This window comes from Excalfactoria chinensis, chromosome 1 (assembly GCF_039878825.1).
Source record: "Excalfactoria chinensis isolate bCotChi1 chromosome 1, bCotChi1.hap2, whole genome shotgun sequence".
NCBI lineage: Eukaryota > Metazoa > Chordata > Aves > Galliformes > Phasianidae > Excalfactoria > Excalfactoria chinensis.
The window spans coordinates 113,762,207-113,779,072 of NC_092825.1; the positions used below are offsets into that span (position 1 = coordinate 113,762,207).

At 38.1% G+C, this 16,866-nt stretch overlaps 1 protein-coding gene across 8 annotated transcripts in view; it reads left to right on the top strand.

Moving 5' to 3' along the window:
• The window catches only part of SH3KBP1 (SH3 domain containing kinase binding protein 1), a 215,334-nt gene that overhangs the window by 115,121 nt on the left and 83,347 nt on the right, over positions 1–16,866 (top strand). For 5 of the 8 annotated variants that reach the window (XM_072330073.1, XM_072330089.1, XM_072330107.1 and 2 more), the window contains 2 exons: positions 5,650–5,773; positions 10,503–10,577. In XM_072330073.1, the coding sequence (XP_072186174.1) occupies positions 5,650–5,773; positions 10,503–10,577 (199 nt within the window). Of the gene's footprint in view, positions 1–5,647; positions 5,774–6,214; positions 6,333–10,502; positions 10,578–16,866 lie in introns of those variants that run through there. The other 3 variants (XM_072330081.1, XM_072330114.1, XM_072330123.1) reach the window with 2 other exon arrangements.

The following is a 16,866-nucleotide window of genomic DNA, read 5'->3' on the forward strand; positions in this document are numbered from 1 at the left end:
GGGTGAGGGAGCTGGGCTTGTTTAGCTTAGAGAAGGGAAGGCTCCAAGGAAACCACCTTCCAGTACTTGAAAGGAGCTTACAGGCAGGACAGAGACTGAATTTTTGCTCAGGTAGATAGTGATAGGACAAGGGAGGGTGACTTTAAACTGAAACAGTGTAGATTTAGGTTAGATGTTAAGAAGAAATTCCTTACTCAAAGGATGATGAGGAACTGGCATAGGCTGCCCAGAGAGGCCATGGATGCCCTGTCCCTGGAGGCATTCAAGGGCAGGTTGAATGGGATCTGGGACAGCCTAATCTGGTGTTTGGCAACCCTGCCCATGGCAGGGGATTGGAACCAGATAATCTAGGATCCCCTTCATCCTAAATCAGTCTATGTTTGTGATTTTCTTTATTGTTTATGTTCACATTTAGTGAGTGATTGATAGCTTTTTATTTGTTACTCGTTTTCTTACTTGATTAGTTATGGCTAATTACAGTTGTGTGAAAATACAACTGTTAATTAATTGTCTCATTAAATGCAGATATCTGAATTCCAGTTGTCTTTACCCTTAGATTTCTGACAGATGCCAGACAATTAACCTGTAGCATTCAAGTAAGGACATTTGGAATGTCATTCAGCAGCGCAGAGACTGCTTGCATTTGGAGTTTTTCTTTCATTGTTCTGCTATCTATACCTCATGGCCTCATCTTGCAGAGAAGGGAGCCTATTGGCAAAGTGTAAAACTCACAAATAAGTCTTTAATTGAGATGTGCTGTAACATACAAGACCTTATTATTTGATTTTTAATGAACGTTGCTATATTTTACATGACAAAATTCTATTTAAAAAAAACCTCATTTAAAATTATTAAAATGAAGACTCAGTTTTTACAGATCAGGTGCTCCTTTTTGGGCAAGGTTGGTGAGTGGTTTTTTTCTTTGAAATGTCATAAAATAGTTTGACCCGTTTCCAAGAGCAAAATGAATACTGAGGATTGAGCTGGACTCTCCCTACAGTTAGCGTATTTTGACAGCTGCACAGTTGAAAGGGGAATTTTTTAATAGTGACACTAGACAGTCTGTGCCACAATTTCAGAGCTGTGCAATACTAAAAGAAAGCAGCTGGGAGTGAAGGCTGAAGTTCCAAGTCTCTTGGTTACTTTCCTGAGACATTGTGCAGTAAGGCATTTTTTTCTGATCATGTCCCAGTAGATAGTTCACAAGGACTTGTATGACTATTTCTTGTTTGGGAAGTTTATGTGGTGGGCAGCTCTCCTGTGGATCTAAGGGTGCAAATATCTCTGACTCTGCATAGGATCATTCGGTATGGTCGGTTTCTCTGTCCCTGAGTTTCTTCTTACTTAGAAAATGATGTTAAATAATCAATCAAACAGAATAACAACAAAACAGAAGCCACAGAACATTTTGATGTTCTTCCCTTTTGCACCAGTGTTGTTGAACAGATTCAAGCTGTGCAGTAGCAGAACCCTATAGGCTGAGCAACATCTCAAGTGTATGACTGTTCCTGAAAGCAGTCTCAGAGCAAGCCATCAAGTGGTACCATAGGAACCATGTTCTGCTTCTCCCATTGGCTCTGAATATGTTAAATTTATTTCACTGGTTGGAAATCTTTTATAAATTTCCTTTTAATGGAGCTTTACTTCTGTCCTTCAAGGTCTTCATTCAGAATTTAGGAAATGAGGGAGGATTGATTCTCTGCTTTTTGTGTTCTGCTTCTCTCTAAGCAGAATAGGTTTTGTTGATCCTTGGCTTCTGATCCTTCCTATCACCTGCCTCTGGCATTGCTTTTATTCCTGGGACTGTATTTTAGTTTTAACAGCCTAGAAAGACTCAGTTCTTATGCAGGGAAACATTCATTCCCCTTAAAGTTTCCCTGACTCAGAGCCTTCCACCTTGCTTGCCCTAGGGCGAGCCATGTCATCTAAGTGCTAAACCCTAATGGGCAAAGTTGAAGGTTATGGAAAATCTTGTGGAACAGGTGAATACAGTTTATTGGAAACATGCAGCAAATCAGCGATTCCAGAGAGCTGAACATTTTAATTGTTTAACAACTGTGGTCTATTAGTTACACAGCAAAGTGGAAGCAATAGTTGTACCAGCCCAAGATATTCCAATGAGCATAGACTGATAGTTGGCCAAAACATTCCAGGTCTTTTTGACTGATCTATCCCAGATGGGTGCCAAGTTCTTGAAAGAAAGAGCGCTTCCAGGCTTGTGAAAACTAAATTCCGGGCACTACAGGTCAGGCTGATGTGGCCTCTGATATTCCTTTCTTTAAAGAGAGGTGTTTGACATGATTATATTGGCTATGAAGAGAAAACCCGAAGAAGTAACATTTCCTCTTGGAAATTTTAATGTTAATGCTTAATCTTGGAGTCCTGTTGACATACTGAAGTGCTTTTGTTTTCTTTGGTTACATGACATTGAAGAACAAAACTATTCACAGTCTGAAGCCTAAAGGCTTCAACTGCTGTCACATTATCTTTTCTTTCTGTACTTTATACATGGAAATAGGTTGATTTCAAGAAGCTAAATGTCCTAGCGTGTGTATACCCTTCTGAGTACTTCCTGTTGTGTGTCTGAATGTCTCATCCATATAATTCTCCGTGGTATTTTCCTCTGTCCATTTCCACAGTATCTATTTTGAGCATTTCATTATCATTTATTACTTATGTAAGCACAATTTTGATTACGCGCTCAGATTCTAATGAAGTAAATCATTAAAATTTAAAAGTTTTTCAACTGTATTTTTTTTATATAGCTTCCAAAAATATAGCTTCCTTTACATCCAACAGCATCTACTAAACGAGCAACTCAATTAAAAATGTGGTACAATTGTACTTCCTTCATTTAAAATTTAAAAAAATAAAATCCAAATGATACTGATGGAACATTTGTGTTGCATAATTATTTTGTGGACTAAATTTCCCTTTCAAACCAAAAAAACGTGAGGCTTCTTAATGGGAAGTGTTTCTTGAGAAGCGATGCACCACTCTCTATTTATGTTGTAGTTCATGTCTCATTCAATCACTTTCAGTCATTGGAATGCATATAGCTGCCTGCTTCTGGATCTGTCCCTGCCTCACGTTTACCATTGATTGTGTTGCAGGCAAGTGTGTGTATTAGCTCCCTAAATACACCAAACAGACTAAGGAAGTGTCTTCAGACAAGTTCCCATGTATTGCTGCTCTTAAAATGCAATGTGACAGCCCTGCTGGCAGCCTTGGGGCTTGGCAAGATGAGGACATGCCCTGCCTTCCCAACAGGCAGTGTGCACCTACAACACACTGAAAATCCATCTTGAAAATATCTCTAGCTATAGCCACTTACATTGGGCAGGTTGGAAAAATTGATTTTCTAACTTTGAAACAAAAACTTTGTATTCAAACTGAGCTTATATTTGATGTGTGTGAAATTATGAATTATAAACCTTTTCCAGTTTAGTGTCTTTAGTCACTTTATTACTGAAATCTTCCTGTTTGGTTCAACACATGAAAGCTGAGCATAAATTAGGACCTAGATGCATAAATCCCGAAAGCACTTAGTTATAATAGTCCAGTAACAAATTTCATTGAGTGTTTGTACCTCCAGATGGATTACCGCCATGAATAATGGATTTTCATTTGTAAAATTTTATTGGCTAGGAATTATAGTGACATTTCAAACCGTATGGCAATGGATTGCCCCAATTTGGGATGAGTAAATCCTGAGGGTATTCCGGTAGGTTTTTTATTATATGGATTAATCTCTAGCTAGCGTGCTCTGAGGCTGATAAAAGATTCTATCATGTAGCTATAGCATTTAAAAATGCTTACAGCTTCTGATGTTTTTATTGAAAAAAAATAAATAAATCTAATAAATCTTCTGGAGGTGCAGTTTGATCTGGGCCTGGGGTATCTTGTCAATGTTTCCATTTGGAAAGAAACTGGTTCTGGATTCATAATATTTTGAATCTGTAAGATTATTAAATACAATATGGTGTTTCCAGATTATTCATTCCTGTATCAATTGGAAAGCTTGTCAGCTACTGGACGCTCTGAATCTGTTTACATCCTATTTAGATATCTTTAGGTTTTTTGTGTATGTGTATTTCTATACATGTGCATATGGGCACACTCATCAATACACTGTGTAAGGTTGCTAATGTTAATTTACAGGAAAACTGAAGTGTTACTCTAGAAGAAGTAAGCAGGGAAAAATTACTTGAGGTGAAAATGGAAGTGAGTGGTATAGGTCACCTTATGTTAAGTAATTGCAACAGCTTGCAAAGCAGGGGTCTCGAGAACTGTGTAATTCCACAGTGCTTAATCTTCTGGTCAATCAGCTAATGCAGTTACTGTTTAATGTTTAGTTCAGATCAATGGAGCCATCTGGGAACAGTGCATCAGAAAAACTTTATAGCTCAAAGAGGCTCTGCCATGTTTATTTTATAAAGATAAATAAATGTATTGATACTTAAAGACATAATTTGTAGAGACTGCCAAGTGTTGTGGATCATACAGTTTCAGTTTTGCTTGTGTTTTTTATTTGGTAGAGGGAAAAAGCAAACATTTGTGCTTAGAAACTTTGAGACTATCATGTAAAAAAACCTTCACCCCATTCAAGTCATCGGGTGATTTATATGTACTGTACTCTCTGAAGTATCAGCAAGATAATAGCTATTATTCCCAGAGTTGTGCTTGACTTCACTAACATTACTGATGTGTCGGAAATAAAAGGAGAAAATTTGTCATGGGCAGGTAACTGAGATTAAATGAAATAGCTGTGCTAGGCTGAACTGCTTTCAAATTAAAACAAAATACCAACCCAGATGAAGAAGAAATGTGCTAAAAAAGATGAAGCTTCAGAAAAAACAGAGGGTGTATTCCTGAAATAACAACTGTTTCCTTTATAGTAGAATTGTACGTGTAGCTGAGTAGAAAAAAAATGCAACCATTCCTCTGTAGTTTGAGGAAATTTTTTACTTGTGTTATATAATGGCATGTATCATTTATTTTCTGAGAATGCGGTATTTTTGCTAATTAGTGATATGAAACAAAGTTGGCTTTTTTCAGTATAAATAAGCTTCTGTTTAAGTCGTGGGGTTGGTTTGTTTTCTGACGGTACGTGTGAGCACACTCAACTTGAATTGTAACTTTCTATTTTGATAAGTCTTCTTTGAAGGGGGACAGGAAAGAGATGGGTCAAACATGGAGCCTGATGTTTCACAGACTGATGCTGTCCTCCCCTGTCATTTTTGTGATGGATGAGCAGTGTCTGCCTGATGAAAAATATATATCTGTCAAGGATGTGTTTAGGCTGATTCATCTAATAAGTCATTTCTTGCCGTCCCATTATAACCTGCAGGCATCTGATTTCTAAGGGCTGTCATTTCATTATTCGACACTGCCACTCTATCCTGAATGGGTTACACAGGAAAGAGTTTGTCAATTTTAAGTACTTTTTCTTGGTATTCAACTAGGAAGTATTTTTTCTTTCTGATCATACTGTCATTAATTATTTCAGTAGCTCCTTGTAAGTCTTTCTAGAGTCAAATGTGCATTATTGCTGTTTATTCTCTGTAGATTTCTGATACTTATGTTTAAGAGATGTGGCAACATTCTTAATTAAAAAAATAAATAAATAAAAAATTGTTTCTGATGCAGGTAGAAGAAGGCTGGTGGGAAGGCATCCTTAATGGAAAGACGGGCATGTTTCCCTCCAACTTCATAAAGGAACTGTCTGATTCTGATGACGCTGGAATATCACAGGAAGAGCAAGTAAAGCCAAGTAAGACAAAGAAATCATTATTCATGTTCTGTATGCACACTGAGAGGGTAGTGCATTCTTATCACTTTCTTGGAAGTGTTTTTGAATGTTTTGTTCTTTGTTTCTACTGTGATAGTATCAAGTGATGATGCTAAGTGAGTACCGGCAATGCTACTTGGTTTGTAATATTGGCGATGCTACTTGAGTTGTGTTGAGACTTGCCTGGCTGCAACAGATCGAGGACATGAAGGGCAGCGATGATTATCAGCTGTGTCTTTCCAAATGAATTAAGATCTTTTTCCTGTCTTTAGATGTGGAAATTGAGCAAAGTAATCAAACATTTTCAAAGTGGCTGTGCTTATTTAAATGAGGGATTAAAGTGCCATTCCTTCTTTAATGACTCCAGTAGACTCAAGGATTCATAATTATTGGTGTGGGACATGCGGCACTTTTTCCCTCCAGGTGCTGAGCATGTTACTATCACCTCCGCCACCCACTGCCCCAGCAGCCAAAGGGAAAAAGGCCAGAAGTGGGACTTGGACTTTGTTCTCTCACTTACAGTGGGCCAGTACTGCTGCAGGTGAAAAGCATGTTTGGTAATTAAGTTTGCAATAGTATAAGCATGGTAGTGGGTTGTCCTCTCTATAGCTTTCCTTGAAGAATTACCTGAACCAAAAGTATGCATTTCTATGAAATGGATATTTGTTGGTCTTCATGTTCTATTTTTTTTTTTCTTCTATTTTTCAAGCAGACAGTCTGTTACATCCTGATTCGGTGATTGATTTGGAATTGTTAGTGAAAAAAAAAAAAGTCAATTGTATTGATGTATTTCAGGATGATTCCACATCTACCTGCCAAGTTCTTCCTTTGCAGTCAATTACTATTTTCAGCACTGCGGATATTCATTGCTGTGTAGTATTCTTCTGAGATCTCTGCGGCAGACAAAATTGAAAGGGCTCCCAGGATCTCTGAGAGCTTATTTCAGCTCAAGTTTACCAAAGCCTCTGTAGCTTACTTTGCCAGTGAGAGGCAGAAAATTACAATGTTTCTTTTTTATTACCTTTTCTAGTCTTTCATTTTTCCATTTAAGGCAACTTTATCATCTTTAATCTGCCGCACAAAGATTCTAAGAAAACCTGTGTGTATGCAACGATGAAAACATTTCCTATTGTTTTTGAAATAGAGTTCTTGTTCACAAGTAGTGGCACAGGTGACCTAGTTACATGGTCAGTGGTGCTAATGGTGTTTACAAGTAATGTTTCTTATCCAAATGAAAGCGTGTATGAAAAAATTAACAACTTAGAATGTAGGAAAAACGAAGACGGGCATTAAGTGAAGCTGCACACTTCAGCAAGATTGCAAGCTGCTGCCTGTAATTTGTATATGCTGTCATGAATTTGTTTCATTATCAAAACAACAAGTGTTGGAAGAATTAATTGTTTAGATATAGTGTTAGCTCTGGATTCTGTAGTGGTAGCCTAAAAATGAAAAAGATAAGTGGTACTGTTAGGGATGGAATGCCTCAATTCTATCTGTATGAAGGAATAAACATTTCCTTCCCAGGTAGTTTGGTAATTGTTTATAATGAGCATCCTAAAAGTCTCTTTTAATAAAAACACACTGGAGAGCGTAACAGCAGACACAAAGCATTAGATTGTTCCATCAACCTCCCTACTGACATATACTCAGTTTGTACTGTCAGATTTGTTTACTATTGGTGGTGACTGCCAACTATCACTTGTAAGACTTGTACTGAAAAGATACCAACGACAAAGATACTGGTTTTGTCTCTTTAACTATTTTATCTGAGAGATGATTTTTCTTTCATATCTATTTTCTAACATCATAAATCAGAAGAATTTCGTAAGCCTTCAAAGAGAAAAAAAAGAGATTCAAGAAGTGCTGGTGTTCTTGCGGGGGCTTTACTGCTTTTTTATTTTCATTTATTTTTCTTAAAGTAACACCGCCAATTTAAGAACCACATTTCCCTAGGAGAAGTAGGGAATTAATTATGCATCAGCTCAGTACTTTCTATATGCTTGATATAATTCTTATAGGTGTCACACTCATTACACACGGTGCTTTATGAGAATATATTCAGGTACCCTCACTGTATTTGAAAATCTCTATGATGAGATTACAAAACTCTGAAAGTTTATGCAAATGACTGGGAGTGATAATCTCATTTCAAGCATCTGTGTCTATTCTTAAAACACTGCAAGATAAGAAGCAGCTAAACTCTGAAAGGTTTGGACATAAGGCTAACATAATTTTCTGGGTAATATCTTATAAGGATATACATTCATGCCCCTATACCAACTCCTTCCTCCTAAATTACAAGACATGATAGCACATCAAATCCGCAAGAACTCCTGTTTTTGTTTTTGTTTTTTTATTTCTTTTTGTGGGAGACATTGTTTGAATCTGTCTCCATCATAGGTCTGCATAAGGCAGAAATCTTGAACATGAATTCTAGTTTTTTAAGTTATTTTTTCTGGACCTGTGCATTGAAACAGAGCCTTGGCTGGTCATTGAGGTTTTACACAGCTCCTAGAGGGTCCTAAAACAGTTTTGAGTACGGCTCTGCAATCTTGAGCAGCAGCCTTGAACTCTTCAGCATAACTAATAAAATGGACTGCGAGGCTTGGCGGAGCAGCATGGGATCTTTGGAGGAAGGACACTGTGTAAAAACAAGCATATTACTAACTTGGTAGTAAATGTGTTAGTTAAACTTAATGTTTTAATTTCATTTCACTGACCTTCTCTAGAGAGAATATTTTTGGAAGCACGGATATAATTGTTGATGATCTCAACGGAAGTAATAGAGTGAAATTGTATAGCTTGGCTTTTTAGGAGCAAAGATAATAAACATATACATTTTTCTTTCCTTCTAGTATGTCCTCCAGAGATTTAATGGGGAAAAAGATGCTGTCTGTTTTTATGTCCGTTTACATTTTACAGCAGATCCAGTGACCAGAATGAATTATCTTGGTTTCTTTCCGTGTCTGTCAATAATCTCAGAAAATTCTTCAGAACAAAAATCTGTGGCTGTTTTTGTTGTTTTGTTTTGTTTTTTTAATGCCTTTGCTAGTTTTGGAAGTGCCTAAATATTTCTGAAAACATATAGTGGGTTTTATTAGCCCCTTAACCAAAAGGGCCAGGAACCTATGCTTTCACATAGATGGTAGGTGCTTAGCAGATTCAAAAGTGAGATTGTTACAAGATCAAAATATATATACACACATAATTTAAATATTTTCCCAGCTGTAAGGTCACAGTCCGTATCAACTCAGTTTAGAACCTTTTAGTGATGGTCACTGAGAAGTCATGATTGCAGGAGCTAGAACCAATGACAGCAGCTGGTGCTTCAGTCAGGCAACCTACTGTATTTTCAATTGAAATTTTCTGGTATCTGTTCCTGTCTGTCTGACTCTCTTCACTGTCACCAAGCTTAATATATCTTTCTCTTAGCATTTTCTTAATTGTAGCTTGAATATTTTAATAGCTTTCTTTTAATGATGTCTTGTGTAAGCGAAGTGAGAAAATGAATTTGTGGCATTTTGGCTTCCTTATTTTGTAAAAATAACACAAGGAAGATATTTTGCCATCAATTGAACTACAAGTACAGAACAAAGAAACTGCTTTTTACAATATATAAATAAGTATAGCCTTTGTTTTTTTGAAGAGTCCAACAGAATGACTTGCAAGAAAAAGGTAATCTACATTTTTTGCTTCCAAAATGTGTAGATGCTGTATTAAGAAAATTCGCGTGCGCTGTCTTGCTATAAAATTCATCTGAAGGTATATTGGCAGCAAGCTGACATTGGTATATTCTTGGGCTTGCCTGGATACCTTTGGGATTAATGTAATAAGAAACAACACAGCACCTCAGGTGTTTGTACCTGTTGCCTTCACTTGAATTTGTGTCGATTGTCAAACCATGAGTTGTCCTGCTGTCAAAGAAAAAAGGAAGAAATTCATGCTTTTGATGGTGAAAACTTTATCTTAAATATCTGAATGGGAGGTGGAGTTTGGTTTTGTGTTTTTAAGTTTTTATGTGTATGGACATATATATTTATTAAACTGTGACAAGTTAAAACAACTGGTTAAGATGCTGGCTGAAAAACTGCTTTATTTGGGTTTTGGTGTTCTGTTTAGCTAAGCATTGTTTAAGACCAGGCCCCAAGTCAAAAACAATTCTAAATAGTCCTCCTGGAAAAATGCATATTTCTGGTGCTCACAGGATCCTGGTATATTAAAAAAATATGAGTGTTTCAGTGCCCTCTTTTTTTTCAGCTGTGCTTGTTCAATGCATCTGCATCAGGACTTTTGAGCCACTGTGAGTACATAATTGCAGTACTAACTTCTTTCAGGCTTCCCCTGTGCTCCACAAAGAGTCTGAATAAGGCAAATAGTTACGTTTGCAAGTCTTGCAACATGATGGACAACAGATAAAACCTAAGAAAAAAATGCATTCTGTTGGACATTGTAAAGAACAACCTTAGCAAAATCATGAGATTCTTTATCTGATAGACATGCAGTAAGAATGTTTTAACTTCATGTACAATCAGATACTTTTGTTAATATTCTCGTTGTTTTGCTATAATGAGGCTTTAAAAATGCAAGAGACTGAAAATACAGATTAAAACTTCTTCCTCTCCCTTCTTTTTTACCATCACTCGATCTTTTCACCCCCACCCCACCCCTCCTCTTTTTTTTTTCCCTCTTTCTTTCTCTTGCTTGCTGTCAGGAAAGTCTGCCTTTGAAGGGACAATTCTGTACAGAGTGGCACCGGCAAAGATTGACAGCTACAGACGCTATAACAGTGAGTGTGTTTCAAAATCAACAAGCAATAGCTTTAGTTCCAAGAACTTGTTTGGTTTCCCTACACCGCTACTCACTTATGGCTACTTTACATGTGTATATCTGTCTGTAAGCTAAAGTCAGTTTGCTGCTGATGAGCTGCCTAGCATTAATGCAATGGGAATGCACTCAGTCCTTCTGTGCATGTGTATGTTATATGTCCATATAATGTATGTGTGTAGCTCACAATAAATTGTGAATTACATGGGATATTTGGGTTTGCTATGGATTGAAATAAAGACTGGTCTTACCATTTTTGCCACCTGAAACATGAAAACTATTGGTAATAATCAAAGATCTTTGAATTAAAACTCCATCTGCTCTACAAATAAAGTTCTCATTATGATTGCTAAATTCATTAAGTATGCTGTGCTTTTTTGAAGAATGATGTGTTTTTTGTTTTGTTTTAATTTACTGCATGCTCCTCTTTTGGCATTCTGTCTTTGACAGCTATTACTCACAGCATTTTGGTTGATAGATTTTTTTCTGCCAAGGAAGTAGGTAAAAGATGCAAAGATACTTTCAGCTCATGTTCAGGTTTTTGGCTTCTGCGTTTTGGAAGCATGAAACATATGCTGCTTTTCATGTGCTTTTACTACTCTGTTAATACAGATGAAGAGAGGATGGTGATTATCAGATGCACGACTGAGGAAGTGAGGAAGATGGAAATCTGTCCTTCCACCTGCTTCCTCATCCAGAAATCTAGCAGAAGGAGATCCTTCTGAGTCACATTCAGTGTGACTGAGTACAAAGCATTCAGTCCTGCCCTCCGGTGAACAGGATGTTGTGCTAACTTTGGCTTCTGATTTCATCACAGACAGCTTTCTGTTCAGATTATCCAAGCTGTACTGCCCTTCCTCTTTTTTTTTTTGAGTGAGAGCGTTTGCTCTCCTGTCTCTGTGGAATTCTGTTTTATTCATATTCACAGCAAAGGGCAAAACAGTTGAAATGGTAGTCTTCTATGCTGATAAGTTTCACTTTATGTTGTTGTTTGAAGAAAAACAGGAGTGCCATATTCTCTCTACCAGAACTCCTCTATTTTCTCCAGCCCTTCTTGATCTTCAAACCAATCTCTTCCTCTGGGTGGGCCTCACATTTTTTTTTTGCTGCATCTCATCTTACAGTCTTCTTAACTACCTCACTCAACGTGAATGCTTCTTTCAAAGTTTTAAACCATCGTGTCCTCAAAGCCCGTCTGTTTTTGAGAAGATATCTACCTGTCTGGTAAAGATAAGAAGGAACTACAGCGTACATCTCCAGTGTATTTGAGTTCTGATTTCAAAATCTAGCCTCAGATCAGATGCTAGCTCTGACTTTGGACCCCTGATTTCATAAGATTAATCTTTCTGGACAGTGTTGCCTTCCACAGTTTGCCAGAAAATGCTCTTTGTGTCCTACCCTTCTTCATTTCCATTCCAATTGGCCTTCCCTCTTTTCTCCAGTTGTGTGGGATTAGCCTAAACCAAATCAGGAAGAATTCAATCACCTTTCCTGTTGTGCTAGAGCACTTTGTTTCGTTCTTGATAACAGTACTGCCCGTTATCTATGCCATGTTGCACAAATAAATTTTATCAAACATTCTGAAGCATGCATGGCTAGATAGGAATTCTTGTTAAGAATTGCAAGACAGCTTAACCCACAGTAGGTTGCCTCATGTTAACCCTGGACAAACACCTATATGAACTTTGTTTTCCAAGCTAACCAAAGATATCTTGTTTAATACTACTTCCCTTGGCACTTGATTGCAAGTTTTATCATGCTACTGAAGTATCTTGATTTCTCAGTAAAACTACCTCTTAGAAGGGCAGATGTCCAGCAACATTTGTGCTCCATTTGTTGCTTTCTGGCTTAGAACGGACTGAAATGGGTAGTAAGCAAAATCAGATCATCTGGGACAGTTTTAAACAAAGCAAGTGTTGGCATCTCTACTTACAGAAATTTTATCTCCTAAACTAACATGCAAAAAGGATATTTCCTTCTGTGGCATCTACTGGCAGCTCTCTTCCTGCGCATTCATTTTATGCTGAGGGAGCAGCCAGCCATTTCTGTTTTGTGTCTTATCTGTGGACTTTATTTCTAGGCAAATGCCCACATGCTTATTATGTCTCCAGTGAAAATCATTAGGAGACATCTCATAGGGTTGTTTTCATTTAGGAATTTCATTTTAAAACAACCCACAGGTTTCTGATTGCTCCATAAGTTAAGCTTAAGTCAGTACACAGCTTTGGATGACTTATACCCAGAGGGTGCTTTGATTCGCTGTATTGCATTGCATGAAGCATTCATTGCTCAACTTTTGAAGCAAGCATAGAGCTTTCACTTTACACACATATGCCTAGTGCTAAAATAATTTTATTTTGAAAGCCATTTTGCAAGGATTTTTCTTACATAGTCAAGGCCTGGAATAGCTAAATGCTGTTAAATATCTGTTTGTAGCTGCTTCTAGAGATATTTTCCCTGAAATATTCAAGAATGTCTCCTGCATAAGCAGCTGGCGTTGCCTTCATAAGCTGACATGGCTTTTTTCATCATTAGGATGCCAAGCCCCACTCAGCAGTGTGCTCTAACTCCTTTGGCATTCTGCTCATTAACCCGCTGTCAGAAATTTTTTGCTGCTGCATACGCTGGATGAACACACAACAACGAATTACTTGCAGTGTTATTGATCGCGGCCCTTCTTCTCACATCCAAGAGCTTTCTGCCACTCCACAAAAAAAACCTGCTTCTTAGATTTCTAAGGGATTTTATTTTTACTCGTTTAATTCTTCTTTCTTCCTTCACTTTCTTTTCCTTTGAAAATGCAACAGCTGAGGAACAAGGCAGATTCAGTGCCTGGTTTGACAAATATTTGCCTCTCTTTCCATACACATGGACCCACAATGCTGTCAGTAATAGATGTTAGATATAACGGAAGAAGATGAGACAGGATCGTTGAAACAGAAGTATTCGTGAGTAAATCTTAATTGTGTTTTCTATTGCTCGACTACTTTTGTTTATTTCCTAATTCTTGAGGAACGGTGGCTGGCCAGGGCTCAGAGAAATCAGTGTGGTTGATATAAGGTTGATATACTTATGACATTATTAACTCTATTTAAAAGTGGCTGATTGTGAGCAATGTTAAACAAGGAACCAGAGTGTGGATTTTAAGGGCTCTGAAGAGAATGCAGTTATAATTTTTAATTCAACTTGTAACTTGATGACAAAAAGGAGCATATCTTAAATACGCAGCTGCTACAGTGAAAAATAACATCTGGAAAAGTACAGTATTGAAAAAATTGGTAAGGGAAGAACTTTTGATTAAGAAAGTTCTTCCTGTTTTCTGGAGAAAAATGTATGGATTCCAGTGGACTCGGGTTGGTGGGTGGAACAATTATGTTGGCTGGGGTGAAACACAATAAATCATTTTAAAGATTCAGACTCCCATCAGCAGGTGATTTTCCATAAGTCTCACAAAAGACCACTTTTTGGTGAGTGTCAGGCAAAGAATTCTTTTGGCTGTGTTTGCTTATCTGTTCTTTTACATGCAGTAACTTGTTCCTGTGCTTGGTGAGACCGAGTGCAATGGGAAAAAAAATGTTCTAAAATGAAGAATGCAATAGTACAACAGTAAAAGTTCTGAATGAATGACTGTTTCTGTTTGTTTTTATGGTACTTGGGGAAATGGCTGGGGGTGAGGTGAAGCCACCAATTTCTGTATTGATGGCTTGTGTTTGTGCTGCAGAAGATGCTTGCACTGCATTGCCCATAATGCATGCTGCTACGTGGTTCAGGACACTGCTCCCCTTGTCCCTGCATGATTAATTGTGAAAGTGTAAAAGATTTGGGGCTGTTTGTTATGTGGTGAGAGCTGTTGTGCTAAGGAAATTGAATGTGCTGAAAGTAAATGACAGTGTTTGGGTTACTGGGTTACATTTCTTCAAAGAGTGCAACTGAGAAGAATAAATGATTACTAATATTGAGATAGTCTGCACCAGCCATTTGTACATGTACAAGGGCTGCTCTGCCTTTTCTCTTACTATTCTGGCCCATGATGTCAGAGTGGAGGGTAGTGGTATGGAAGTAGAGGTTGAATCTTCCCACCAGTATCCCATTATGTTTTGTAGAATCATGGAATCCTTAGAGTTGGAGGGAACCTTTAAAGCCCATCTAGTCCAGCTTCCCTGCAGTGAACAGGGACATGTACAGCTAGGTCAGGTTGCCCAGGGCCTGATCCAGCCTGGCCTTGAAAGTCTCCAGGAATGGGGCATCAACCATATCCCTGGGCAACCTGTTCCAGTGCCTCACCACCCTCACTGTAAAAGACTTCTTTCCTATATCTAACCTAACTCTACCCTCCTTAAGCTTGAAACCTTCCCCCTGTTCTTTTGCCACAGACCCTGCTGAAGAGTCTGTCCCTTTCTTTCCTGTAGCTCCTCTTTAGACACTGAAAGGCTGTTATCAGGTCATCTGTGAGCCTTCTCTTCTCCAGGCTGAACAGCCTTAAGCTCTCTCAACTTGTCCTTGTAGAAGCAGGTTTCATCCCTTGGATTATTTTTGTGGCCCTTCCCAGGATGTGATCCAGCAGGTCCATGTCCATGTTTTGTTGCTTTGTGACAGTTGAGGGGCACTCTGAGACAGTGGTGTCTGACGTGGAAGTGTGGATTAAGCAGAAGGGTAGAATTGATTTCCTCCATGCAGAAAAAATTGCACCCATTGACATTCATCGATGCATGCTGAACATCTATGGAGACCAACAGGGGATGTGAGTACAATGAGGGGTGAGTGGTGCATTTCATCAATGGTGACAGCAACAGTGGGTCACCTTTGCTGGTGCAGATTGTTATGAGCACAGCATGCAGACTCTTGTTCATTGCTGATGAAAATACATGGCTAACAGTGATGACTGCATTGAAAAGCAGTGTTTTGGAGCTGAGAATTTGCTCTATCAAATATTGTTTTTGTGCTGTTGGTTGTTGTTTCCATGGAAATAAATAGGAGGCATTACTTTCGGTGGGACCTGTGTTAAAATCACAGTTGGTTATGAAGAAAAAGTTTTTATTTAGTAACATTGAATTTACTAACCTGTAATTATGGAGGAGCATCACAGCTTTGTTCTATGGTCATTTTTAAAATCACATTCCCTTTTCTTCTTTGCTTTTTTTAATTGACTCTACAAAATGTTGTTAGAGATGGTTTCAACAAAGTACAGGACTTTTATAGACAGTAAGCTGAAGAGAAATGCCTGATAGGCTGTATTTGTGTGGTCTGCCTTTGCTTCTGTGTGAAGAAAGGGAAGAAAGACGCTTCCTGTCTCATTTGCTGTGGTTACCATGTATAGCTGCATCTTCTTTATCATTCAGATCGGTCACTCAGTATCTCCACACCGCCATTCTCTAAATAGAAGGAAAGAACACATTTCCCCTTGCCTTCCTTTCCTTCCATAAAAGGCAGAAAACCCAATAAGTTTCATTTACACACTTCTTTACTGTATTAAACACAGTTGGCAGTGTTTCTCTCTGGCTGCCAGACCAAATCAGGAGATTCTTTGCATTGTCTCAGGTGTGTGTCTCTGAACGGCTGACCTTTATGTGGTTTAACAGAGCTGGTCTAAGAAGAGCTCAGAGAGCCAAAGCATCATTGGCTCATACCCGGCACAGTCGTCATTTGCCCAGTGCCATAAAATCTCTGTAGACAGAACAGTCCAGAAAACAGAACAAAAATTAAACTCATAAATAATGCCTTAAAATAGAAAGCTTTGTAAAACACAAACACAGTGCATTGCATTTTTTCCCAGCCTTTTTAAGTCATTTTAAAACAATCCTTTTCCTGCTATGAATGGAGTTAATTTTATCGCAACTGTTTATTTTTGTTTTAACAGCTTTAGTTTACACAGCCCTTTATCATCCCCCAATCTCTTTCTGCTTTAGAATCTTGGTTTGATGCCAGCGCAGCTCTGCGGACGTTGGTGAATTAAGCCTGATGTCGTGGTCGCTTTTTAATCCCTGTTTGAGCTATTCTGTTTTGGTACATTTCAGAATGTTGCTCTCGAAAGGCCTGTAGCTGGCATAGCAGCAGTGTGGTATGTTTGAAGTGTCTTGAGAAAGCCAATATCTCTTATATGCCCATAGAGGAAAAATGTGTGTGAAGTGCGAAATTCTTTCAGACAGTGTTGTGAGAATTTAATCCTCATGAATACTAAATTATCTCACATTTGTGAGGAGCACGAAGCAACAGAGAATCTCAGAGCTCTGGATGTTTTTTAAATAGCTTTA